The 27,181-nt window shown below is 44.4% G+C and overlaps 2 protein-coding genes across 4 annotated transcripts in view; one reads left to right on the plus strand and one right to left on the minus strand.

Annotated features, from left to right (window-relative positions):
• The window catches only part of LOC138976222 (proton-coupled zinc antiporter SLC30A5-like), a 34,898-nt gene extending 30,908 nt beyond the window's left edge, over positions 1–3,990 (minus strand). Inside the window, exons 1-2 of the mRNA XM_070349059.1 lie at positions 3,613–3,990; positions 1,806–1,928 (exon numbers count right to left, since the gene is read on the minus strand). Coding sequence (XP_070205160.1) covers positions 1,806–1,928; positions 3,613–3,668 — 179 coding nt within the window. The 5' untranslated portion in view covers positions 3,669–3,990. The remainder of the gene's footprint in view (positions 1–1,805; positions 1,929–3,612) is intronic.
• Positions 3,991–4,020: 30 nt separating this feature from the next.
• Positions 4,021–20,893, plus strand: LOC138976258 (zinc finger CCHC domain-containing protein 9-like). Of its 3 annotated transcripts, none has more exons than XM_070349116.1 (6): positions 4,021–4,154; positions 8,663–8,934; positions 10,428–10,566; positions 12,738–12,830; positions 14,110–14,181; positions 20,732–20,893. In XM_070349116.1, the coding sequence occupies exons 2-6, from the start codon at positions 8,665–8,667 to the stop codon at positions 20,860–20,862; spliced, it is 705 nt and encodes a 234-aa protein (XP_070205217.1). In that variant the 5' UTR covers positions 4,021–4,154; positions 8,663–8,664; the 3' UTR covers positions 20,863–20,893. The 3 variants fall into 3 exon arrangements, with proteins under 3 accessions (XP_070205217.1, XP_070205202.1, XP_070205209.1); XM_070349101.1 differs by lacking the exon at positions 4,021–4,154 and adding an exon at positions 4,326–4,466; XM_070349108.1 differs by lacking the exon at positions 4,021–4,154 and adding an exon at positions 5,583–5,728.
• Positions 20,894–27,181: the final 6,288 nt, after the last annotated feature.

The following is a 27,181-nucleotide window of genomic DNA, read 5'->3' on the forward strand; positions in this document are numbered from 1 at the left end:
TTTTCTCCCTGTGTTGCGCGAAAATCTCTGACAGCAGAAGGTGGTGGTGCAGACAGGCTTGTTGTTGCCACCACTCCTTCCTCAAAGTATCTTGAAGCTACCTGTGCCGCCAACGCCACTGCATTGGGAAGCTTGTCTGGTAGCCGGAAATTAGGATCTTCCTCAGAAAGGGAAGCCCCGTATTCCGCTTCTCCTTTCGGCATGGAAGTGCCTGCCGGAAATTCGCCGCCATATTGACTGTCATAGTCATAGGCAGTGTCATCCGGAAGAGAGGTACCGTATGAGGCATGTCCCCTACTCGTATCCTCTCTGGAGAGAACTTCCTGCCCCCTGGGCGGAAGTGTGGAGAGCTGTGCTATGGATGCTTTCGTTGAGCAAACCGGCACTTGCTTGTCTCCTGTTGTAAGTACAGGCGCCTGCAAGTCGTGATGCCTTACAACAACTTCCTGCCCCCTGGGCGGAAGGGAAGAACGCTGTGCTAGGGATGCTGAGCAAACCGGCATTCGCGTGTCTTCCGTTAAGAGTACTGACGATTGCAAGTCGTGATGCGAGCAAGTCCCCTGTCTCTTAACAACTTCGCGCTCCCGTGGCGGAAGTTTGGACCACTGTACCAATGTTGCATCCGTATAGCAAACTGGTACTTGCGTGTCCTCCGATCTAAGTACAGACGACTGCAAGTCATGATGCGAGCAGGCCCCCTGTCTTATCACGGCTTCCTGCCCGGCGCCGGGCGGAAGTAGGGAACGCCCTTGCGTATCTCCCTGTGGGACAGTCACAGTACCTTTAGTGTAGCTGCTGAATCCGGAAGTGGAGGCATGGTGAGGGAAACTCTTTCCGTCTTCACCGGAATGTTGCCTTAACCCCCGACCGAGAGCAATCGTCCAACGGTCTTGCCTGAAGAGAGAGCAAATGTTCGCTCGCCGAGCGCAATTCTGACGAAAACATGCACCTCATTTGATCGCTAAACGTTGCAAACATTGCTGACAAATCTTCCTTCTCCGATGCTATGCTAGCCTTAACCGGCGCTGTCTTGCATTCTTGCTTCAGCGCCGACATTACCGGACTCTTAGGAATGTCAATTTCTACCGTGAAAGTATTCTGAGAAACTGGCTCGAACACCGTAACTGTAGGTTTAGAAACCTTGGGCTTCTTAGCCGCTTTCTTAGACGGAGACTCTGTATTGGCTACCTGTCTAGAGCTGGGTTTCTTCTTCCCACTGTCCGCCATACTGGCGTTAGTCTTGCAGACGAAAGTAAACAAAGACTAACTCGTGGCAAACGAAAGCAAATACAACGAAAGAAATGGAAAAATCTCACCCAATCTCAGCTAGAAAGCTAAGATACAAACGAAACCAGGGTGTAGTCTGCCAAACAAAAGCAGAGGGCTAACAAAATAGCCCGAGCGTAATTCAAACACGTCCTTAGACGCTATCGCTGAAGAGTAGAATGAAGAACATGGCGGCGAGAGTACGCATGCGCAATGCATGTAGAAGGTAACCATTGGTCAGAGATGGTCATGTGACTGTTCAAGGCCGTTCTATTTTTAGGGTTACTTCCCCCCTACCAGGGTGGAGCGTAGTTTCAGCGTTCTAGCACTAAACTGAAGTAAATTGCTATATATTTGTGAATTGGGATAAGATATGTAATTTAATGTACATTTAGCATCGGTGTCCAAGACAGTTTCTCAGTCTGATTCTGTACATAAAATGGCAACAACAACCACAAAAAAAAATTAAAAACAAAAGAAAATCACAAATTTAAATTAATATGCATGCACAAACTGATAGTTGTATGACCAGAACTCACCCTGATTTAAGCAGAAAAAGAAAGAGAACCACTGGGATAAGCTTGAGTAAGTCGTATGCGATGAAAAGTCCAAATGCTCTCAACAACTTGGAACCAATCAACAGCCCGGTGTATAGAGCAAATCTGAAAATACAATAATTTGCAATCTTACAATGTAATTTTCTCTTGCTCAAACAATAAACATTTTTGGAACTAACTCTGTCAGGATTTTGAACGAGACTTTTGGAAGAGTTGCGCCCCACTTTATTTCGTGAGTCAAACAAGAATACGTAGTTAACCAGATAAAAAAAGCAATCTTAGCAAATAACCTACTCCGATGTGTATGTTATGCAGTGTCCGCTTGATATGGCCCCATTTCTGTCAAAAATTCCACATCAGAGCTTACAGTTACAATTTAGTGAAGCAATTATCGCTTGATTGCGGACAACATGTTTTGCCTGAGGTCACGTAAGTTTAGAAAACACGCTCAGAAGTGTTTACTTTTTATTTTTTTTCCTAGGCTTAAACTAAAGTTAAAACTGTCTTCAGTCATTTACGCATATATTATATTTGTTTGATTTGGCACGTTGTTCTGACCCAAGGCCGGTCAAATGTCTGATGGCTTTGACATACATGTGGGATGTCTTTTGACACCATTTTTTTGTTTGTTACGGCCATGCCATTTTGACCGACACATATTATTTTAAACCCAGGTCTAACTGCCCTGCTGTACTCTGTGTCTGAGAACATCACTAAATACCTTCAATTTAATGTAATGTGGATCGAACTGTATGAGTTCCTATGTTTGGTGTGTATGCACTGGTGTGCTTGTTTCAGCAAATCACATATATGTGAGACTCTGTGTGTGTGTCTTTGTGTGCGTTGCGTGTGTGCATGTGCATTATGTGTCAATGTGTGTACATGTAGAAAATCACAGCAGAGTATCAACTTTGGCATTTGATGATCTGATTCCCTATAGTTACAGCAGAAGTAACTAACTCATCGTTTCTCGAGAAAACAACGGAACCATTTAAACAAAGCGGAGTGGCTCAGGAACCGGCTATTAGTATGAGCCCCCAGGCTCTGGAACCGGCAGTCACCAGTATCTCACAAAATAAAGATTCTTAGTTTTCCCTATCCCGGCAGATAGCGGTCTTAACTCAGTTGTTAGCGCGGTCATCGGTTCGAAGCCCTGCCATTGCTTTTTTTTTTAATTTAAAAAAATCTTTTTTTACTAGTATAATACTACTTTCGTTTTCTTCTTTACTCACCTTTCTTTTTATTTGTTCTATTCTACTTTATTCCAAAGCATTTTAATGTTTAAACTGAGATTGCAACAAAAGCGCTAGTCAGTCACGAGTCACTGCAGTTCGTCTGCGAACCAATTAAGCATGTAAATGACTGGTCCTGAGGCTAGAAGTAGAACTAGAAGCAGCATTAGTTGACAAAATGTGCACAGTACACAACTGAACATGGAAACAAACAAAATACAACAAATTTGTTTCAGTTATGGCAAAACATAAGTCTGCTTTACACCAAGTTACTTCGACCTATGTCTCTGCTTCGACAGAATCTCTGACACCTGCTAACCGTCAGATCTCTCTCTTTACGGGCAGTCACTCATCAGTGATTGCGCTGTTGCCGAAATACAACTTACCTGAGTCCAAAACTAATCTTTCTCCAAAAAAGCAAAGACCACAGTTCTTTGAATTGAACTTGACAAGAAAATCTTTAATAAATAAAATGAACGAATCGGACCTCGACAATTAAAGGTAGCTAAGTTGTAGAGAGTGCCAGTCATTTATGACTCCCCTGGGGGAGGACTTACTTGGACGAAGGGTAGATTGCGCGTCCAGGCAAAGTGTCACCGCCGTAGGAAGCCATGTCATCCGTATTTTGTATGCGTGGTTGCTGTTTTGTTTTAGATTCCTGGAAAACAACTTCCGCTGCTCTTGGGAATCACAAGCTGTTGCTCAACGATGTGGAACCCCAGATTGGCCAGAACAGACCCAGATAACAAAGGTGTAAAAATTCCCGTTAAACAAGCTACTGAACTAAGCTCAGTCATGTTGGTCACATTTAAAGGCAACATTTGCCAGCTGGATTCATTTTAATCCAGAATAAAAACTAAAAGGCAAGTAGTATGATCACTAAAATTAATCTTGATGCCGTGGCAAGCAACAACATTGAACAGACCGGAAGTGTATACAGCACATGTTTTGCGAGAGTTAACCCGCTTGTCAAGGAAGACCACTTCTATTCCGGCTTCCTCTGCACTTCCGTCTAAACTTCACTTCTCCAGTGCTGATCGTAGTGTTGAACTTGAAAGCTACACTTTCTATTTTGGCAGTCAAGATCTACTGTACGGAGGTAATACATCGTAAAGTTTACCAGAACAAATCTGCTCGTGAATACCAATTTTAAGGCAGCTGTCACAAAAACCGAATTTGTCACTTCAGGAGAGAAAAGGGGAGCGTAACGAAAAAACGAACGTTGACGTGTTGTAAACCCACGAAAGTACTTGTAGCTGTATACTTTAACCAGAGAGAAAGAGAGAGAGAGAGAGATGAGCGATGAGCAGGGATGTTGCTACCCATTTGTGCCAATCGGACAAATGTCCTGACTTCATCAACATGAATAAGACATTTGACCGGCTTCACAAATTTCAATGGGACATTTCAGGTGACCTACATTGTGGTCGTACTCGACTCGTACACATTATCGTCTGCTATTTACTGGATCTGGATGGTTAGGCCTAAAAAAAAAAATAGGTGTGGTTACGGTAACCCGACCTACCCTATTTTTTGGGGCCGACCCTATAACTTTTTATTACATTTGTCAAAAAAATACAAAAAAACCCAAGTAAACGAGTGCAGAAAACGCAATGAAAGCGAAAGCGCCCGAGTCGCACACTTATTTCCCTGTCAAGTGGTTTAATTTGTACACACTAGAAAAAAAAGTTAAAAAAAAAAAAGTGATTGCCTACCTTCCTACCCTATTTTTTTTGGCTATGTTACCGTAACCACACCTATTTTTTTTTTTTGGCCTTACGTTGCAGGGCCGTTACTGTTCTCTCTTTATGTCGTATTTTCTTCTATTTTTCTCTTTTGTTTAACAGGGGTTGCATGAACCTCATAAATAGTTTGTTCCATCAGCTAAGTTTTAAAAACAAAGAACTAGAAGACGAGGCAAGGAACTGAGAAAATAGATTTGGGACTTGGAGTACAAGTTTGCCAACGATTCTACATTTTCAGAACGCACTGGCTATACGCACTCGGAGTGTATACAAGACCTGACCACTGTATACTTACTTACTTTACTTAGGCCCTTTGCCCCCAGCGGAGCATAGGCTATTGACGACATTTCTCCATCGCACCTTTTTTTGGTTTTCCTGGGGGTTAGAAGGGGAGTCGGCCTTGCAGCTTCCTTTCGGCTTTCACTGCACTGCGTCATAAGCCTTCTTTGTGAAGGACCTTCCTCTCCCAGGTCAGGTTGATTTTGATTCGTCGTCAATGCTTCTGTAACGTTGTTTGTTTTCTAGGCAGGGGTGTTGGCCCTACGCAAACCTCTGAACGAGGTGGTCCAAATTTGTCTGACCTCTATCCTTCGACCTGTCCAGCATGGGTGACCCTACCAGGAGCTGAAGCTCCCGCTGGCATAGCTCTCCGGGTTACTGAGGCACGCAAGCCATCACACCACGACAAGGAATGGACCATGTGATGCTCACCACTGTATACACTCCGGCTTTAACTTCCGGTCGCAAAGCGAATTTGCCATTCGACACCACTTTGCGATAGGAATGCAGAGCAGTTGATAATAAGAGTACAAAGAAAGTAGAAACAAAAACAATCTGATGCTGCACAGCCTTTGCTGTGACGTAGAACACATTTTCGACACTGAACCGCATCAACACTCGGAGCGTCATTCGACACCATTTTGCGAAGGTACGCTTCACTTTTGATTTATGGTATCAAAGTATGCTGGGAACAAACACAGACAAAAACAAACACACACGAAACTGATGCTTAATAGCAGTTTATTGTCGGAGTTTGGAACACACTTGGAGTGTGTATCGACCTAGCAACGGTTGTATATGAATGTACATTATTTGCCAACCCTTGACACTCCGAAAAAGAGATAGCGGGAAGTCCATACGTCAGACTGATTTTTCAATGGCTACTTCCTACGACTTGTTACTGTTAGGGGGCATTTCATTGGCGACAGATTTGTAACAGAGCTTTTCATTGCCGGAGTGTATACAGACTCATCGATCCTGGAGTGCGTATAGCTTTTGCCTTTTCAGAATTTGAGAATACTTTTGGATGCTTGTACTTTGAACCTGACTCTCTTTCCCACTCCCACTTGTGTGGGTGAATGTGTCGGTTTTAATCATACAGTTACTCCTTGTCCTAATTGTTATTTTGACGAAAGATTTTTTTTCATTTTTTTTCATTTAACAATAACAAAAATCATTGGTTGAAAAAAAGAAGGGTTAGACAAATGACAGCAAATTACACAGTTACCTCTCTTTATGGGAGAAAAATATGATTTCACCAATTAATTCATGAAGCAAATGAACAAATGACTTTCAAATAAGAACAAACTTTTTTGAAATGGCTTTATTCCATATGATTACTTTTAAAAGGACCCACTGTAACGAAACCCTCCAAACATCTGATGTTTAAAGCAAGTAATTACTTCATACCTGAGAGAGACTGATTCCGTACCAAAGGACTACATAAAGTGACTGGATTTAATGAACTAAGTTTTAGATACCAATGCCCTAACCCTCAGTTGACATAGCAGATGTCTCTCTTGAGTGTGTGTGTATGTGTCAGTTTGGTTTGTTGCTGTGTCTGGTATTGTGGATAAATTCACATGTTGCAGAATGATCTTCAGAGTACATAGCCGCAAAATGTTGTCACAGCCCAGCTCTGTGATCTATTGACCGATGCAAGCACAATTTAATCGGACACAGTCCGCCTTCTACAAAGTATTTTAAGACATCTGAGATTCTGACCGAGACCTGACCATATGAATCGGACATTTGAGGCAGTTAATCGGACTATGACTGATGTCCGACGCCTAACGACATCCCTGGATGAGGATGATGGAACTTTTTTTAGGATAAAGATTTTAGGCTATGGGGTTTCTTTCAACCTACATATCTCAAAAGATATACGGTATTAAGTGAGTACAAAATAAAACAAACCAAGCAAAAACAAAACAAATAAGAAAACAAACAAAATTTCATGATGTTGATGAAAGCAACACGGGTGAGTCAATAACACTACTTTTAGACGAGGGAAACTCCATAGACATGTCTATTTTGATTTTGTAAAGAGTTTGACACTGTCCCAAATGAACAACTTATGCACAAACTTACTATGGTGGTCTGGCAATGTTAACAAATAAATCTGGAATATTGGTGGTAAAAAATTGATGGACCCATATCTTGGGGTGACTGTGAAACAAAAAAAGACTGCATGTAATTTTTTTTTACTTCATTGAATACAGAATACAGAATACAGTATTTATTGAGCCAAGTGACATTAAAAAACATTTAAAGCACAAGGAATTTCGCGTAGTGTTGGTAAAATCACGCACACACACACACCCACACACACACTGACACACACACACACACGCCCACACATACACTGACATACACACCAACACACACACGCCCACCCTACAGCAGTCACGATCACACCATCACACGCAGGGCAGACATGAGGTAAAACAAATGACAATCATCTATTAAAAGAAAATGTACAAAGAGTGGTCTAAGATGCTGGTGGGAGGGTCTACACAGAATACCATTTTATAATCTAATGCATAGTTACAACTAGCCCATCCCCTCCACCCACCCACTTATGAATAACTAAAATAATGCAGCTAAAGAAAATGTTGAACATTTGGAAATCAGGAATCACACATCAAAGTCCCACTCAACCCCCCCCCCCCCCCACCACCACCACCACCACTACCTAACACTGAGTCACAGGGTGGGCCATAAAAAGTGTCCACATTTTGTTTTGCAATAACTGAGATAGAAATTATTATTTTACAACATGTTTCATTCCACATAGACTACAATGTTAAAGATTTGTATGCACAAAATCTTATCAAAATCTATGCATTTTCAGAGTCACAGAGTCAATAGTTGATGATGTGCTCAATCCATGCTCCGCGTTGTTGAATGACAGCTGCAAGACGAACGTTGAAGTTGTCCACAACCCTTGAATTCTAACCTTTCTCTTTTGTTTGCATCAGTTTGTTGTTGGAGAATTTGTATCTTGTACGGAAACAATCCTAAGTCTTTGTGTATGATCCTTCGTACAGATGTCCTCGAGATACCGACTTCCTGTGACAGCCGCCTTGTTGATTTTTGTGGGGATTCCTGCAAACGGTCCCTTACTGCTTCAATGTTAGCTGGACTTCTAGCAGAAAATGGTCGACCACTATGTCCTTTATTGTTATCTGCGAGACTACCAGTGTTCCTGAATTTATCCACGAGGCGCTTCACAGTTCTCGCACATGGACAGTGTGTGCCAGGGAACTCTCTCCGAAAAGCGCGCTGGGCGAGAACCACAGAATTGGTAGCAAAGTAAAGTTCAACGATTTTGGTCCTTTCCTATACTGGAATGCGATCCATTCAGGCTTTAAAAGAATTCTAAGATGCTTGTCTCAAATTTTATCTGAAACAGAAAAGAAAATATCACTTTACAGGAAAAATATTAACAAATTAAATGTGGACTTTTTTTTATGGCCCACCCTGTATTTCATCTAATTCAGCATTATTAAGATGAAGTTGTTGGTCTTTGTCAAGAGGAAGACAATTGAGTTATTGACAGATTTTAAATTTTCATGTTCAGCTATGACGAGGACAGCCAAAAGGGGAGCTGAAAACAAGAAGAGGCACGACGCTTCAGACTGGAGCATACTGAAGTCCAAGACTACATCACAACCTCCGAGAGACAAACGCAAATTTAGCAGCAAGGACAAGCAGACCAGCAAGTGGAACCAGGGCAACAGATGGCAAAAGGCAAGAACAGGAGAAGAGGAGCTGCTTCACTTAGCTCTTCACAAGGAGCAAAGACGTGAGAGAAGAAGGGAGAAGAGAGTGAAGGAACGTCAGATACAAAAGGTAAGGAAAATGTTGTATAGACAAAACATTGTGTGGTAGTTGTGCTTTTTTAAATTTTTATTTTTTTAATATTTTTTTTATTTTTCTAAGATTTAGCCTATGTGAACTTTTTGCAGAGCTTGGTGGTTTCAGATTTGTTTTGTTAGAAAAACCATGTTTACTGTGTTTTAAATATCTCTCTTTAGTGTGTTCGCTTAAAAGTTGTTTGTAAATTGGTATTTCTGGGATGTTTGTCAAAAGAGGTCCATGTGTACCAAGACCACCTGTCTAGAATGACCACCTGTCTATAAGTTTGTTCCTTGAGTGATCGCCACAGAGAGGTTCAACTTGTACATCCATCTGCAATGTAAATTACAACATGTATAGTAATTACTGCCAATTCTCTCATTAGAGTTGTAGATATATTGTACAGTTTGCCTTATTTTGTGTGTGTCAAGTGAGTAAAAATATTCATGTGTAAATTATGTAAATAGTTTTTAAGGTCTTCATTTAATTGATTGTTTAGTTTTGTGTTTGTTCGTTACCCTATTTAATTTACTCTTTAAATCAGTGAGCAGTTATGTTTTATTTTTTCTTATTTGGCTGCATTGCTGAAGAATAATACTCTTACTTTTTATATTTAGTCAAGTTTTGACTAAATATTTTAACATCGAGGGGGAATCGAAACGAGGGTCGTGGTGTATGTGTGTGTGTGTGTGTGCGTGCGTGCGTGTAGAGCGATTCAGACCAAACTACTGGGCCGATCTTTATGAAATTTTACATGAGAGTTCCTGGGATTGATATCCCCGAACGTTTTTCTCTTTTTTTCGATAAATGTCTTTGATGACGTCATATCCGGCTTTTCGTGAAAGTTGAGGCGGCACTGTCACGCTCTCATTTTTCAACCAAATTGGTTGAAATTTTGGTCAAGTAGTCTTCGACGAAGCCCGGACTTCGGTATTGCATTTCAGCGTGATGGCTTAAAAATCAATTGATGACTTTGGTCATTAAAAATCTGAAAATTGTAAAAAAAAATAAAAATTTATAAAACGATCCAAATTTACGTTTATCTTATTCTCCATCATTTGCTGATTCCAAAAACATATAAATATGTTATATTCGGATTAAAAACAAGCTCTGAAAATTAAATATATAAAAATTATTATCAAAATTAAATTGTCCAAATCAATTTAAAAACACTTTCATCTTATTCCTTGTCGGTTTCTGATTCCAAAAACATATAGATATGATATGTTTGGATTAAAAACACGCTCAGAAAGTTAAAACAAAAAGAGGTACAGAAAAGCGTGCTATCCTTCTTAGCGCAACTACTACCCCGCTCTTCTTGTCAATTTCACTGCCTTTGCCATGAGCGGTGGACTGACGATGCTACGAGTATACGGTCTTGCTGAAAAATGGCAGCTACTTGACTAAATATTGTATTTTCGCCTTACGCGACTTGTTGTTTTATATCAAAGGTAATGCATGTTGTTGAGAACTTGGTTTATATGCAGGTGTGTTTCAAGTGTCGTTTGCCCGGCCACAAAGTTGAAGAATGTTTGATGAACAACTCTGATGAGGGTACTGGAATTTGCTACAAATGTGGCTCGACTGAACACTCATCATCTGCCTGCAAATCCAACTTGCCTCCAGGTATTGTCAGCCCTAATGCATACTTTATATTATTATTAACAGGTATTGTATTTTCAGTGGGGTGGGTCCCTAGCTCAATAAGTAACGCGCTGGTTTTATAGCCAGTTAGTTGCTATCGGTGTAAGTTTGAGGCCTATAGTAAAGGTATGGGAGGAGGCTTTTTTGTATTCCCTAGAGTCAATGTTCAGTGTCTGTTCTAAACGTTCGGAATCGTAACCAACCTATTGTGCTAATGCAAACAAGAACACAGATGCACACGTTACAGGTCTTGAGTTTTTAGCATGCAGATACCAAGTATGCATGTTCATTTCCTGAAGACGGTATCATGCTGCCCATGTGACATTGTAGAAAACAGTGTGGCACCCAACATTCTTACCGTAAGGGGAACATGAGTAAAATTACTAAAAAGCTCAGGAATGCAGAAGAAGTATTGTCTGTGTGGTGAAAGGATGACTGAGAACAAGTTGAAGCTGAACAGTGAGAAGACGGAGGCCCTTCTCGTTGGAACACGACAGAAGATTGCTTCCCTCACTGTGACCGACCTCCAGCTGGATGACGCGACTGTTCCATTCTTCCCTGCTGTCAAGAGCCTTGGCGTCTTTCTCGACTCCACTCTCTCCATGCAGACACACATCTCCTTCATCATCAAGACCTGCTTTTTCCACCTACGACGCATCGCCTCCATCCGTCGCTACCTCACCCACGACGCCTGTGTCAAGCTGGTTGTCTCCCTCATCTTCAGTCGTCTGGACTACTGCAACTCTCTTCTGGCTGGCCTCCCCGCCTCTTCCATTCATGGCCTACGAGTCCAGAACGCTGCTGCCAGGCTGACGTTGAGGAAGACGAAGCGAGACCACATCACCCCCCTACTTCGCTCCTTGCACTGGCTCCCTGTCAACACCCGAATCTCCTACAAACTGTCCACTCTTGTCTACAAGTGTCTCAATGACTCTGCTCCCGAGTACCTTCAATCCTCCCTGGACCTGTACACCCAGCTCTCCGACCGTCCCCTTCGTTCTGCTGCTGACCCACTCCGCCTTCACATCCCTCACTCGAAACTCGCATCTGCTGGTCAGCGTGCATTTCCCTCCGCGGGCCCCTCCGTCTGGAACTCCCTGCCGCTTGAGCTTCGCCAGAGCCCCTCTCTTGACGCGTTCAAGAGTAGGTTGAAGACTGAGACTCAGTTCTTCCCGTAGCTGGCTGCGACTTTCATGTTCGACGTGATGTGTTGTGCCCCAAAAGACATTCTTGTGCTGTGCTCTGTGAGAGGTGTTTTCTTTGTGCTTAATATTATTTTGTTTGGACCTAGCTATTGATGTGTACATTGTTGTTAAACAGTTGTTTGTTGTATGTTTATCAGGGTTTGCTAGTGTGTGATAGGGTTCGTGTCCGTCTGTAGATGTTAGTTTCTTTGTTAGTCCTGTGTTGACAACTCTTCGACAAGCGCTTAGAACTGTACCCACGGAATACGCGCTATATAAGCTTCCTATTGATTGAAAGGGCCCAATATTAAGAGTTCTAAACGAGAATTGGTACATGTCAGCAAATCATAGATAAGCTGAAAACACAATGGGAATTCTGACCTTGAATTTGGTGTTGAAAAACTTGTTTTTGCTGTTGAGAACTACCTGTTGGTTAATTGGCTTTGATTCTATTGCAGACAATTAATAAATTCACACATATGTTGCGTTGCATAGGAAGAAAGAGAAATTATTAACATTAAAAATAAATCTACATTTGATTTTCATTGAGACTACAAGCCTTGCTGCACTTCATCTTGTCCCACCTGGCCTTGAAAGCCAGACATTGTGAGTGCATGAATTAAAACCGAATTTCATCGGGTGAATTTAAAGACGGTTTTCAAGTTTAAGCACAAAGCTAACTCTGACTTTGAGTACTTGCTTGCAATTGAGAAATGTCATCACCACTTACAAAGTGTTTTGATGATAATATTTATGCTCTCACCTAATTTTACTTAAATGGGTTAAATCTCATGCAAGTGTTCTTTATCTTAGGGAGCCCAGTTGTATAATTTCAGCACAAACTCCCATTGTTAAGGACACTTAAGCACTGTGATTAAGAGTGGGACAGATTTGTGTTGTCAATTTTGTGTGTGTGCACTTGTTTATGTGAGAACTGTTTTTCTGATGCTGAACATATTGTTTTTGCAGGGAAGATGCCATTTGCAAGCTGCTATGTATGTGGAAAGCAAGGCCATATAGCAAAAGCATGTCCAGACAACCCAAAAGGCTTGTATCCCATGGGTAAGACAAATTATCAAGTGCAATGAGTTGTAAGTTACGGTAAAGGCACAGGGGTCCGATTGGAATAAAACATATGTGCCTTGTAGGCCGAATAATATGGGGTTTGTCATCATTTTCATGAGTTTTCATTCATAGCCAGCTGGGAAATAAATCTCATGTTCCCCATGCAATAAATCCCCGGTTCCCATAGTTGCAGGAAGCAGGTTATACATGGATAATCAAAAGCAACCCCAATAGAAACGCTCGGGGATTCTTCGGCTCTTTTCATTGGCGTTTCCCCAGACCATGCCCAGACCTAGACAGACGACACTGGCAAAAACAAACTGGCAAACGTAAACAAAATACAAAACTACTTCATGAAAGGTCATAAATTCATCACAAACAAATGAAACCTAGCAATATGTTTTCTCTTCTTGCAAAGTCAAGGAGTGCGTGTACCTGTGTTTCGCGATTCTTTCCTTCGCTGCAGGACGCAAATCTTCTGTGACCTTTGACCCAACGTGCCTTGCTGCACGATGCAAATCTTCTGTGACCTTTGACCCAACGTAGCTTCCACATTTGATCACTAAGCTTAATATTTACAACTGAAAAACGAGGGGGTGGAATACTGAGAGGAACCTACAGAACTGTGCATCCTCAAACCTGATCGACTTATCTCAACATGTTTTGAACTTAAAACACAGAGAAAGTTGCTTTCACACGCCAGCTTTGATTGCAACAACGTGCTGGGGCCCCAAAACATGTATTATCGAAACGGAACTCGTGTTTTAAAGCATGGCTCCCTGTGTTGATTTTGCATTTATTTTCTCACTACCAAAATGATGACAAAAACAATGTTTGGTGGTTTGTTGTCAGACCGGTTTTTTGGTCGGTCCTCGGGGGGCATATCGACTTTTGTTTCATATTTATTGACCGCGGCCTTGGTCAATAAATATGAAACAAAAGACGATATGCTCCCCCTCGGACCGACAAAAAGCTGGTCTGTCAACAACCCATCAAACATCTTAGAATGTTCCTCTGTCTCCCGGGCAGTTTATCCTCAAGTTATGGAGCAGCAATGTTTTTCTTTATTAAAACAATTGTTAACTACATGTTCAACGAGTGCTTAATCTTTTCAAAAGAGTTGGAGGAATGAAACATCTAGATATTAAGTTTTATCCCGATTTTTTTTCTCCATGTCTTTATTGTTTTTGTATGGTGCTGTGTTTGAAGGAACACTTTATCAATGTTCACAATTATGCAGGTGAACTGAGCTTGCATTTTTCTTTGTTAATTGCAGGAGGGGGATGCAAAACCTGTGGATCAGTGGAGCACTTTCAGCGAGACTGTGCTGAATACTTGGAAAAACAAGGTAGGTCTTTCTGAAAGATTAAGTATTGAAGTACAAATACAATGGTAATCCCCCCACCCCCTTTTTAAGACCTTCTAATTTAAGACTTTGATTTTTCAGATCTTGTCTTCATAGCATCTGTAAATTTACCCCCATTTTAATTAAGACTTCAATTTAAGACCTGATTAAATTACATATTCCTACTCCGAATCACATGTAGCAGTTGACTCAGTCTAAAGTGCTAGGTCTGAAAAGGCTACCCGTCTAAGGGGAGCAACCCCAACTAAAAAAGTGTAAACGTAGCTATGGTAATGACGACGCACCCAGGGAGTTACCTCCCCTCCTGCGTACTACGTCACTACTGCTACTGACCACGTGACCCCTATCATTCGACACTTCAGCTTTCTAGGGAGCAGGTCGTGAATTTTTTGGCTCTAGTGGAATTTCGCTGTTTGGTGTTTGCTTAGACACCCACCGGCACCCACACCCGTCTCTTCACCCGCTGCACTGGTAGTTGGTGAGCTCGTTCCTTTACTTGTATCGAACGTAATTTTCAGTTGCTACTTGAAATTTTCGGCCACGTGTTGGTCACGTATTTTGTGGTAGCCATTTTGGAATTTTGTGTCTCCATTTTGTTGTCAGCATGTCTGACGGAGACAAAAAGCGCGAGCGCGGCAAGGCTGATGTGAAAGGGAAAATTAAACCCAAGTCTTCCACTTCTGTCCCTCAGCCTATTTTGGTTGTGGTTTCTTACGCGGCTAACAATACTGTTATGACGGTCCCTATTTCTGCCCCAAATGACCAGCCGGTTGTGGGGCAGTCTAATCAACCTACGCGTACCTGTGTTTCTCGCTCGTCTTCTCTGCCGCTTGCAGATTCGACGTCGCTGGTTTCATCGTTGCTTTCTTCGCTGGTTCCCGAGCTTCGCACGCTGGTGAGAGAGGAGTTGGTGCGTTCTCAGCCGCCGACTTCCGTTGTCCCGTCGATGGCTTCTTTTCCGCTTCCGGCTGTGACGCTGTCCTTGACCGAGGCGGTTGCTTCTGTGCCTTCTACCGCTGTGGTTGGCGACGCAAGTAAGTTGGGCTGGTCCGTAGGCCCTCGTGAGGCCGCTGGACGCTCCCTGCTGGGAAGCAGCCCTTTTCGGCGGGTTCACGACCCGCAAACCCCTGTTCGTTCCCACTTTGGCTTCACGGAAGACCATCGTGTCGATGAGCAATGGCGGCATTTGGTTCAGGCTTCGACGCTTCCGGCACTCGCCGGAAGCGTAGGTCCTCCGACGTACGCACCCGCTGGGGTCGTTTCCGGAGTCGACCAGCCGGTTCCGTCTGCTGCGCTTCCGGCACTCGCCGGAAGCATAGGTCCCCCGATGTACGCACCCGCTGGGGTCGTTTCCGGGGTTGACCGGACGTGGCCCTCTGGGCATTCGGCCTTCCGGCCGCCGTCCACAGTGTCTGCGCTTCCGCTTTTCGCGGTCGCGTCTGATACTTTTCCGGCTCAGACCGGATCTGCTGCTTCTTCCGCTTCCGCTTCCTCTCAGGTGGCAGTCGCGGGGGGGCATCACCAGCCCTTTGGGCAGGTGTCTCAGCCCTGGCCGGGGCAGTCAGCGCTTCCGTCTTCGGTTGTTGCTTCGACTGCGGTTCCGGTTCCGGCGGCTGCGGGCATGCCGTCCTCTTACTCTTTCCCTAGTCAGGGCATGAGTTCGGATGGTATTGGAGTGGACGGGTTTCCGGTTTCCGGTTACGGTGTTCACCGCCCTTCTACCAGCAACGTGGACTTCGGTCCTTCGCCGGATGTTTCGGATATTCAGTCCGTCGCCAGCGAGGCTGCACGTGTTGGTTATCCGGAGAGACTCAAAGTGGCCCTTGAGGCCGCTGCTGAGGTCACTTCGAGATATTTCGCGGAGGGGGCTTCGGTCTCTTCGGCTGCCGCTTCGACGGCACCGTCCGCGATGGCCGACTTTCGCACTGGGAAGGAGGATGACTCATACTTCCGGTTTTTGGAGTCTCCATCCATAGCTTTTCAGCTTTCTCAGGTGTTGGCCAAGCCATCTCCTTCCGGAAGCGGAATTCCTTCACTTCCGGTTCCGCTGCTCGTGCCTCACGGCTCAGTTCCGGAGCTGGCTCAGCAGTGGTTGGCTTCGCCTTCTCAGGCTTCTGCATTCGCTCTGTCGTCTCACAAGCGATTGGTTTTGCAGAAGTCTCCTAGGAACTTGTTGGATGCGTTCGCTCTCCCGCGTTCATCTTTGACAGTTCCTCCGGAGATGCTGGCCTTGTTGGCCAAGCCTATCAAGAAGGATGACGGCGTGCTCTTTTCTGAGAACACTCTCATTGCTTCTGAAGAGGCAGGGCGTCAGCAGCTGGAGCTTGCCTCCATTGCTGAGACTCTCATTCGGGCTCTCTCTCGTGCCCTCACTGATTCACTGAATCCGTTCTCTCTCAGCGAGGATCAGGATGCGGATGACGTCTCCACTTTGTTGGCCGCTCTTGCGAGGGTCAATGAGGAACAGATGAGACTTTCCGCGGTGCACTATGCGCACTCTGTTATGTGTCGTCGGGATCTCTTCCTGTCACACTCTCAGTTTTCGGATCAGGCGACCAAGGACACTTTGCGTGCCTCACCGGTCTTGGAGGGTTCCCTCTTTGGGCATCTCGTTTTTGATGCCCGAAGACAGGAAATTCAGGCTAACAGGGACCAGCAGTTCTCTGACTTTTCCCTGCACAGCCTTAAGCAGTCCAAGCAGTCTCAGCCTTCTCAGCCTAAGCAGGCTAAGGTTGCTGGCCCTCCCAAACCGGCAGACAAGGGTCGTGGACGTTCCTCTTCTCGGGGCTCGAGAAGACGACCGTCTTCCGGCAGGGGGAGAGGCAGCTCTGGAAGCAAGCCTCACCCCCAATGAAGTGCTCCCGATCTCCCCCCCACCCCGCCCTCCACTCTGGTGATGGCGGGGGGCCCTTCCAGGGCACTTTCCCATTGGCTCGTGTCCGTACAGAGTCAATGGATCGTGGGGGTCGTGAGGTCGGGCTTCCGTCTTCTCTGGAAAGATGGCAAGGCACCTCTGGTCAGGCGTCCGCCGGCGTTCAGGCCTCCCTCCTCGCAGGAAGCCATTTCCGTCCTTCGGTCGGAAATAGACTCCCTGGTGCAGAAGGGCGCAGTGGAGAAAGTCCTCGACCACAGTTCCCCTGGGTTTTACGGACGGCTTTTCGCCGTCCCCAAAGCCTCAGGGGCATGGCGTCCTGTCTTGGACCTGTCGTTCCTCAATACCTTTTTGAGGGAGATAAGGTTCAAGATGGAGACGCCAGCGTCGGTCAGGGACTCTCTCCGCCCGGGAGATTGGGCGACTTCCATCGACCTGACGGATGCATACTTCCATATTCTTATGCATCCAGCCGACCGGAAATGGCTTCGTTTCCGGTGGGCAAGTCAGGTTTACCAGTTTCGCGCCCTTCCTTTCGGCCTGTCTCTCGCCCCTTGGGTCTTCACCATGGTCGTGAGACAGGTCTGCGCGCTGGTGAGGTCGCGGGGTGTCCGGCTACGTGCCTACCTGGACGATTGGCTCATCCTGAGTCAGAGTCAGGCGGGGTGCGAGCAGGATACCCAATCGGTTCTTCGGGAGGCCAACTTGTTTGGCTTCTCGATCAACCGATCAAAGTCGGAGCTGACGCCGTGTCAGACGTTCACCTACTTGGGAATGTCTTTCGACACGGTGGCTTGGACTGTTCAGCCCTCTCAGAAGAGGGTGGACAAGCTCCAGGCGTGCATACGCTCCACTTTGCCTCTCCCGAGGGCCTCCCTGCGGACTTTGGCCTCCATCTTAGGGCAGATGGAGTCCATGGCTCTCCTGGTCCCCTTGGGGAGGGTCCACAAACGTCCCTTTCAGCTGGCGCTGAAGCCGTTCGTGGACTCTCCCACGGTGGATTGGAATGCCCTCATCCCTCTCCGGGGATGGTTCCAATCCGCTACCCTTCCGTGGCTGGACACGGAGTGGGTGTGCAGGGGCGTGCCGATAGCCCTTCCTGCCCCAGACTTGGACCTGTTCACGGACGCGTCCTTGGTGGGGTGGGGGGCTCACACAGACCAGCTGACTGCGTCAGGTCTGTGGTCGGCAGATCAGAGGATGCAGCACATCAACTTGCTGGAGCTAGAAGCCGTGGCTCTAGCTCTGGACAAGTTCCGGCCCTCCCTTCAGGCCAAGCATGTTCGTCTGTTTACAGACAACACGACAGTGGCAGCTTACATCAACAAGCAGGGAGGGTCGCGGTCTCCGTCGCTTTCGGCCAGGGCCTGCGAGATCCTGATTTGGTGTTCAGAGCATCAAATCAGGCTTTCGGCCAGGTACCTGCCCGGAAGCTTGAACACTCTGGCGGACGCGCTCAGCCGCTCCGACAGAGTGCTTCAAACAGAGTGGACCATCACTCACGGAGCGCTGGATCGTCTCTGGTCTCTTGTGCAGAAACCTCAGGTGGACCTTTTTGCCACCAGGTTCTCGAAGAGACTACCAGTGTTCGTCTCACCATTCCCGGATCCCGAGGCGTGGGAGACGAACGCGATGGACATTTCCTGGTCCGGCCTGGAGGCTTACGCGTTCCCGCCATTCCAGTTGCTCACGCGAGTTCTCAGGAAGGCGGAGCAGGAGGGCCCGTCCCTCCTGCTGATCGCTCCTCTTTGGCCGTCTCAGCCGTGGTTCCCGGACCTGCTGAGACTCGCCCAGGGCCCTCCCATTCCTCTCGCTCTCACGCGAGGAGAACTGGTTCAGCCTCACACCGGCAGCCTCCACGCAGAGCCTCAGATGCTGAATCTTCACGCGTGGAGGTTGTGCGGTCTTCTCTGAGGCGCAAAGGGGCATCAGATCTGACCATGGACCTGGTAGGACGCTCGCACAGAGCATCTACCTCGTCCGTTTATGAGTCACATTGGAGGGCCTGGGTTACCTGGTGTCACGAGCATCGGCTGGATGCTACGGCGCCCCGCACGATGCACGTGGCGAACCATCTTGCTTTCATGTCCTCTCAGGGAGCTTCCGCTGCCTCGTTGAAAGTAAGAAGATCGGCCATCTCGGCGACCCTACGCCAGATAGGTCGCTCTATAGATGTTAGTGGCGTGATCGCGGGAGTCATCAAGGGCGCTTCCCTTTCTGACGTCAAGTCCCGTACGCCCGTTCCTAAGTGGGATCTCTTATTGGTCATGGAGTTTCTGCGTTCAGCGGATTTCGAACCTCTCAGAGATGCCAGTTTTGCGAACCTTACACGCAAGTCCCTTTTCCTTTTGCTGCTAGCATCGGCAAGAAGGGGCAGTGAGATCCACGCTCTTTCCGGTAATTCGGACGACATTTCCTTTGAATCAGATGGGTCCGTTACCTTGCGGTTTCGGCCTGAGTTTCTTGCGAAAAACCAGGCTCCCGAGCGAGCTTCGCCTTTGGTTCATGTCAGGCCGTTGTCCACTATTCTGGCTCCGAATGACCCAGACTTAGTAAATTGCCCTGTTAGAGCCCTTCACATCTACCTTGCTCGTGCTCAGTCTCTTAGATCCGCAGCTCAAAAGCTTTTGTTTATTTCTCTCAATACGGAGAGACATAAGGATATCACTAAGACGACTCTGGCCCGGTGGGTGTCGGCGCTCATTAAGCATGCTTACGAGTGGAGCCGCCGCAATGAAGGGGGGACACAGCCTGTCCTTCCTCTGGAATCAGCTCGGGCTCACGAGACGCGAGCTTGGGCTTCCTCCTTGGCCGTGTTACGATCAAGAAGACTGGAGGAGGTGCTACACACCGCATACTGGCGTTCCGAGGATGTCTTCATGAATTTTTACCTGCGTGACATCTCGGCGCTTCGCCAGGATGGATCTAGAGCTTTGCCTGCCATGGTGGCAGGGGGTCAGCTCTTGACAAGGATTTGAGAGTGAGTTTGAACTTTTTTCTTGCCCACCGCCTTGTTGTTTCAATCTGCTACATGTGATTCGGAGTAGGAATATGTAATTTAATCGAAAATTTTATTGTAAATTTTCATTTAATAAATATACCTACCCGAATCACATATCGTAGTCCCTCCCACCTACCCCGCTTATGATTTGGAGATTTTATTCTTCGAGTCGAATGATAGGGGTCACGTGGTCAGTAGCAGTAGTGACGTAGTACGCAGGAGGGGAGGTAACTCCCTGGGTGCGTCGTCATTACCATAGCTACGTTTACACTTTTTTAGTTGGGGTTGCTCCCCTTAGACGGGTAGCCTTTTCAGACCTAGCACTTTAGACTGAGTCAACTGCTACATGTGATTCGGGTAGGTATATTTATTAAATGAAAATTTACAATAAAATTTTCGATTTTCTCAGATTTGTTTTAGGTCTTAAAAGGGGAGTTCCACTGTAGTAAGTTCCTGTAAAGCCATTCTTACCACTTATAAAGCTACGTAAGGAGGCATGGACAAAATGGTTGCTCTAGGTGTACATACAGCAGTTGGACCGCGTGTTCTACAGAGTTTTGTAGTTTACAGTGAGATAATTTGTATGGGCAGTTGTGCATTATGCACCTTGATTCTTGTACTAACAGCTGTTGGTAAATGTGTTGTGTTTGTGTTTACAGGCATCGGCAGTACCAAGGTGAAACTGATCAGTTTGGAGGCTAGTGTGGATGCAGAGGATGACAATGACAATGAACCGCAGCAAGAAAAAAAGCTATCAAAAAAGAAAAAGGCAAAAGTTGTCAAGTTCTAAAGCTTGTTGTGAATATAACATTTTAAAAACATTTTGTGTGTGTGTGTGAGCTTGATGGGAGGATCTCGAATACTGAGGGCTTTTTGTTTCAATGTCCCTACTTCCCTTCCTGGTGGATCATACTCTCTGTTATTGCCCATTATGCCGGTTGGCATGTAGAGCAGCAGCAAAGGACCTTTCTAATGTTGGTTTCCTTTGTTGCTGTTTCTGTAACAAGCCTTTTTTTTAAGGGACTGGTTTGTTAGCCCAGTGCCCAACCTGGAGGACCAGTGGATTGCGCTTTGTCAGCACTCTCAGTCACCAATAATTACATGGAGGTCACATTTCACACAGCAAAAACCCCAACACAAATATTCATCAACAATGTGCACAAAAGTGGTTGCAAAATCTGCAAAAAAACATGTGAAGAAGTGGTGACAGAAAGTAGAAAGAATCCTTCACAACATTAAAACATTTTAAGTTGATTGATGCAGTGAGCAGAATCAGTAAAAGCAATCAGAAATTGAAAAAGAAAAATTTCAATGTATCATGTTAATGGACAATAAAGTGTTGTTATTGTAATTACTGCAAGACTTTTCCTAGAGACAAATTTGTTTTTCATGTTGGAACTCCCTCTACACACGGCTCCCCTACACCTTTGAAACATGATGTTCACCTCTGGCAAGCATACATTAAGTTCGGACTTTTGCTAAAACATGTCATGAGCACAATATTTTATGTGTTACATGAGTTCCTTTTGTGTAGGCCTGCGAAGCATTCAAATTGCAACATTTCAATTAAAATGCTATAAAACAAGAAAGCAACAGTTGACATTGACCAGATTTTCTTTCATTGGAAGGCCTGCTCCAGTAGGTATGTGACCTTCAGCCTAAGCTCATGACTCGTTTTACCAAGAGACCACACTTAATTTTCAATAGGAAAAGGTGCCAAGCATTTGAAGTTTTCAGTGATCTGAACTTTAATGTTTGGGTGTTTCACAGTTTGCGGTTGCCAAACCACATCCCTGACATAAAGTGGTTCACTGGTGTAAATAAAACACATATATGATGCAAGGTTCACTGGTGTAAATAAAACACATGATGCAAGGTCCTTCAGTCCGTAAAAAAGCAGACATTTATTCGTATTAGATTTGCTGAAAGACAAATTTGTTTTATACATGTAAAAATGCTTAAATGAAACACCATAATGTTTACATACACAAAACAAGCTGATGATGAACCTGTCATGCAAGTAATGTTCACACACTGTTTGACAAGTTACAGCTGAATCTGTGTTTGCACACAAGATTTATAGCAACGGCCGAGTAGACATTAACATCAATAGTACTCTCCACATTCAAGTCATGCATTTGATGTTGTAACACAGCAAATAACAAAAGGGCTGCATGTATACATGCACATGAATTCATAACTGATTTATTGTTTATAATACCGCCCTGATATGGCCCTTCGTGGTCGGCTGGGCGTTAAGCAAACAAACAAATTGTTTATAATGACAAAAGAGCCCATTATTCTCTTCTGAATAGGCATTACTGTGAACACTTTTAATAGCAAATTATTTAATAACAATTAACATCTTTCCTGAAAATGCTGGATAACTTTTGTCAACTTATGAAAAGTATTTTTGAATCTACACTTCAGGCAATACAAATAAAATAAGAACTAGATTTGGGGTCCTAGAGTACACCTTTTTACGCATAGAAACATCTATCAAAAATAATTTACAAAATTGGAGAAGATATTTTTGTCCAAATGTAAAGAAATCACACATGACATCGATAGGCCAGTAAAAAACCCACAGTTGTTGACAGTCAATTCTCTAAAATATCACATTCACACAGCAGATGGAACTCTCAACAAACTGTACTGATACATTCATCTAAATTTCGTAATTGAAGTAACAAATCATTTTTCGTTCTGACAGAGAGAGAGAAAATCTTAAAACTTTATTCCATTTTATTTCTGCTTTTTCTTAACAACTTTCCTGGTATATTCCTTCCTGCGTAATGGAATGGGTACATATTCTGGCATCAAAAGTGTCCTTTGTTTTGTTGGAGTCGCCATATAAACACCACCTCCTATCGATTTGAAATGAAGTTGAACTAAGTCAGAGCACTTTGACAGACATCTCTCCAACTCAAGTCGAGAGAAGTGTTGTAAATTTTTATTCTCCGTTGGCAAGTTCACAATCACAGAATCCATACATTAACAAACACGCCAAAGAAGCCCCCCAAAAAGCTAGTAGGTCTGCAAAAAGAGCAGCATCTACTTATTTATTATTAAGTTGTTTTTCAAACTCCCACCCCTTTCTCCCTCCCCCCACCCTACTCCGAGGGCAGTCCCTTAATTGTGAAAGCAAAATGTAAGATGGGGACAGCCGTAAGCCACTAGATTTGAACACACTACTGATCGACCGCTGACTATCACACCTGGCTCATGATAAGGGGGGCGTGTGCTGGGTAAATGCAAACTTTATCACTCACTGGTAAAAAGATCAAAGTCGTTACTGACCCTTTGTTGGTAGGTCGGTCGTCTGAAAAAGGAGGGTGGTGCCATTCAGAGGATATAGTTACAGTGTAAAAGACATCCGTGCCCAGAAAATTGGTCAGCAAACAGAGGGGGTAGTTATGGGAGGTTCCACTGTAATTGGAAACTACCATAGGCTTTTTCAAATTCTCAGATCTGAAGTAGTGCCACTTGAGTGTGGAAATATGCTTTAAAATATAGAGAAATAAAGGCTCAAAATTAGTGCAGGTCTGGTGGACAGCTCTCTTAACAAGTACTTTCTTTTTTGTCTCACTTGCTAAAGAAAGCAGGCATACATTCAAATGCTTGCAACCGGAAGACTTCAAACATTACAGCATGATCATTTGGCTTATTCCCCAATATGTTACCGGTGTTTAAGATAAGAGAAACACATCTGCAGATGAACAATGCCCCTTTTGAAAAAAACTGACAAAAACAACCCCAAAACAAAATCAAAAATGAATGCAAAATGTACAGCAAGAATCTTGGAAAGTGCAAGGTTAAAAGATGATGACATATAAATAAAACCAGAAAGAGTATCATTTGACAATAATGATGTTAACAGATTTATAAGAAAAACTTGGTTGCATTTTCAAAACAAGCAACAAATAAATCATTATAAAAAAAACACCACACCATACCATAGCAAGCATAAATTCCAGACAATGGCAGAGTTAAATCCAAAAAATAAAATACATACATGCATCAAGCGCAATATGCACAGCAGAAGTTTGTATAAATAATCTATCAAAATAATTGACTTTTACCTGACACACTAACTGTCAGAGAAACAAAGAAAGAGAGAGGAGAGAAAAGGAGAGAAAAAGATACATGATAGGAGCATCCACAAAATGATGCCCTTAATTCTCGCCAAGGCACTGACCGTCAACTGTCTTAACCTCAAATTCCCCAAAAACATCAAATCTTTCTACCATTTGATGCACCAGAACCAGTTACATTTGTTCAAGGACCATGCACCAACACTTCAGTTATTTAAAAAAGTCTAAGAAAGCTCTAATTTTCATTTTCCTCCTTATCTGTGCATGCAACTCACTTGTGACCTTGAGATCTGACAACGTTAAATGTTTAACCACTCTATGCTCACTCTCACGTTCTTTCAGTGCATACAATTCCCTTTTTCTCAAGGGCTAGGCAAACATTAAGAATTCAGTCTTACTTCCTTTCACCCAATTCCTTTGTAAATTGTTTGCACACAAAATCAACAACAACCAGAAACGAAATGTCACAGTTGACATGTATCGAACAATGTACTTAAGACAACAAGGGATACACACACACACACACACACATATAAGCATTTCTTTCTCGTTGGTTTGTTAATGTTTAGTTGCTTTGTACAAAATAAACCTTGTTTGAGTCACAAAATAAGAATCTTTTTTCCACATGAAACTGCAAGAAGAAAGCAGCAGGAAAATTAGGACAAACAAGCTTCATGAGACCCAATCTCAGAACAGAGTACTAATCAGACCAGTCTCCTTGCCAGTGTAGACGAAAACGGATCGTATGCACAATTTGAAATGCTTTACATGTTCTTCCAATGTAATATATGGGTTTTTTCCTCCCATATTTAAATGATTGATACCTTTTCACATTGTTCTTCATCACTCCTCAGCTATAGGTAAACTTGTGCAGAAAGATTAGTCGAGAAACATCTTAATCCACTGCCTACTACACAAACTACCATGATGTAATAAATGGAAATGAAGCTGTAACATTATTGTTTGACTTCAAGGTAGTAAACATTCAAAATGGACAAAATGACTTCAGTTGAGTCACCACTAACCTCAGGGAAGTCGCAAATATACGATTTTCGGAAATAACTCTGTCGTATCCATGACTTTGTACTAGATTAGTCTAATAAGACGATTTGATAGTTTAGCCTAAAAAGACGCTTGGATGACGTCAGGGATTGATGTAGTGCGGCACGACGGCAGTAGCACGGAATAAACAGCAGACATGAAACTGAACGGTCTTGTCTTTGATATACGTATGTGAATCTGTGGACGACCAACAACACGTATATTACAATGGCGACGAGTATAAATCATGGCGTACAGGCTCCAAATGCCTTTGAGGCGACAGGAGATGCTCAACAAGTGTCACTGAAATGGACCACGTGGATCGAAGAATTCGAAGCCTACGCCGACTCCATTGGACTGTTTGACATGACAGAAGATTCCACAAAACAACAGCGCCGTGCATTACTACTATACACGGCAGGCAGGGAGGTAAGAACAATTTTCAAACAACTTCCCGATGCCGGTACTGCTAAAGAATACGAAAAAGCAGTTGATGCTCTCAACAAGCACTTCAAAACGAAAACCAATCCGATCTTCCTACGTCACAAATTCCGGCAAATACACCAGGGAAAGGACGAGTCGATAAGCAAATACGTGATTAGACTCAGGGAGGCTACTGTAGGGTGTGAGTTTGCCGACAATGACATTCAGATCAGAGACCAAGTTATTGAACACTGCACGTCTGATAAACTCAGGAGAAAGTTGTTGGAGAAAGGAGAAACCTTGACAATCGCCCAAATTCTCACTGAGGCTGCTTTGCAAGAGACGGTATCACAGCAGATTGCACAAATGAAGCAAGAAGCGTCACAGGTGCATGCTGTGCAAGATCGTGGAAATACACACAAAGCTCAACAGAAAGGTGAATGTTACCGGTGTGGATCACATGACCACTATGGCAAAAGTCCCCAGTGCCCAGCAAGAGGGAAAACTTGTCACAACTGTAACGGTGCTGACCACTACGCCACAAAATGTAGATCCAGAAAGAAAGAGGGTGGCGATGGAAAGAGAGACAGCAGACCTCACAACAAGCGAAAGACAAAATTCCGCAACAAGCCAAGAGTGCGACAGTTAGAGGCGGAAACTGACACCAGTGAAAGTGACGCAGACGGTGATGAACATAATTACGTGTTCATGACGTCAAGTAGGCAGAAGAACAATCTGATAAGCGTGACAATTGGCGGTGTACAAACGGACGTCATTATCGACTCTGGTAGTGATACCAACATCATTGACGAGAAACTGTGGACGAAGATGAAGGAGAAGAAGATCAAGTGTACCACAAGAAAGTGTGAGAAAAAACTGTTCACGTACACATCGAAATCACCTCTCCATACTATCGGCAGTTTCACAGCTGAGATACAGGCAGGTGCAAACCAGACTACAGCAGAATTCATCGTCATCAGAGAGAAAGGTGAAGCGTTGCTAAGTAGGGACACAGCAACAACTCTGAAAGTTCTGAAAATCGGACTGGACGTACAAAGTGTGTCAGCTGTAACCAGTGAGAGGGATGAATTCAAAGAAGAAATCGTCAAGGAATTCGGACCACTCTTCAAAGGGTTTGGAAAGCTGAAAGACCGCCAAGTAAAGTTGGAAGTAGACCCGAACGTTAAACCCGTCGCTCAGCCAGTGCGACGAACACCGTTTGGTCTCAGAGAGAAGGTAGAAGCCAAAATTCGTGAATTGGTCGACAAGGACATCATCGAGGCTGTCGAGAAACCCACACCATGGGTGAGCCCGATTGTGATTGTGCCTAAACCGAACAATGACATTCGCCTGACGGTAGATATGCGTCGCGTGAATGAAGCTGTCATGCGCGAGCGTCATCCAATCCCCACCGTCGATGAGCTTCTACAGGACATGGCTGAGAGCAGAGTGTTTTCAAAGTTGGACTTAAAATTGGGGTACCACCAGTGTGAGTTACACCCTGATTCCAGAGACATTACCACGTTTGTGACGCACTGCGGTCTGTACCGG

This window comes from Littorina saxatilis, linkage group LG1, assembly GCF_037325665.1.
Source record: "Littorina saxatilis isolate snail1 linkage group LG1, US_GU_Lsax_2.0, whole genome shotgun sequence".
Classification (NCBI taxonomy): Eukaryota; Metazoa; Mollusca; class Gastropoda; order Littorinimorpha; family Littorinidae; genus Littorina; species Littorina saxatilis.

What these genes read in the sequence shown, in the direction of transcription:
- LOC138976258 (XM_070349101.1), top strand. Translation starts at nt 4,358, where the DNA reads ATGAGCAGGGATGTTGCTACCCATTTGTGCCAATCGGACAAATGTCCT. An exon ending in AAAAGGCTTGTATCCCATGG is followed by an intron (nt 12,831 to 14,109) that starts GTAAGACAAATT and finishes TGTTAATTGCAG; the next exon opens with GAGGGGGATGCAAAACCTGT. An exon ending in TGAATACTTGGAAAAACAAG is followed by an intron (nt 14,182 to 20,731) that starts GTAGGTCTTTCT and finishes TTGTGTTTACAG; the next exon opens with GCATCGGCAGTACCAAGGTG.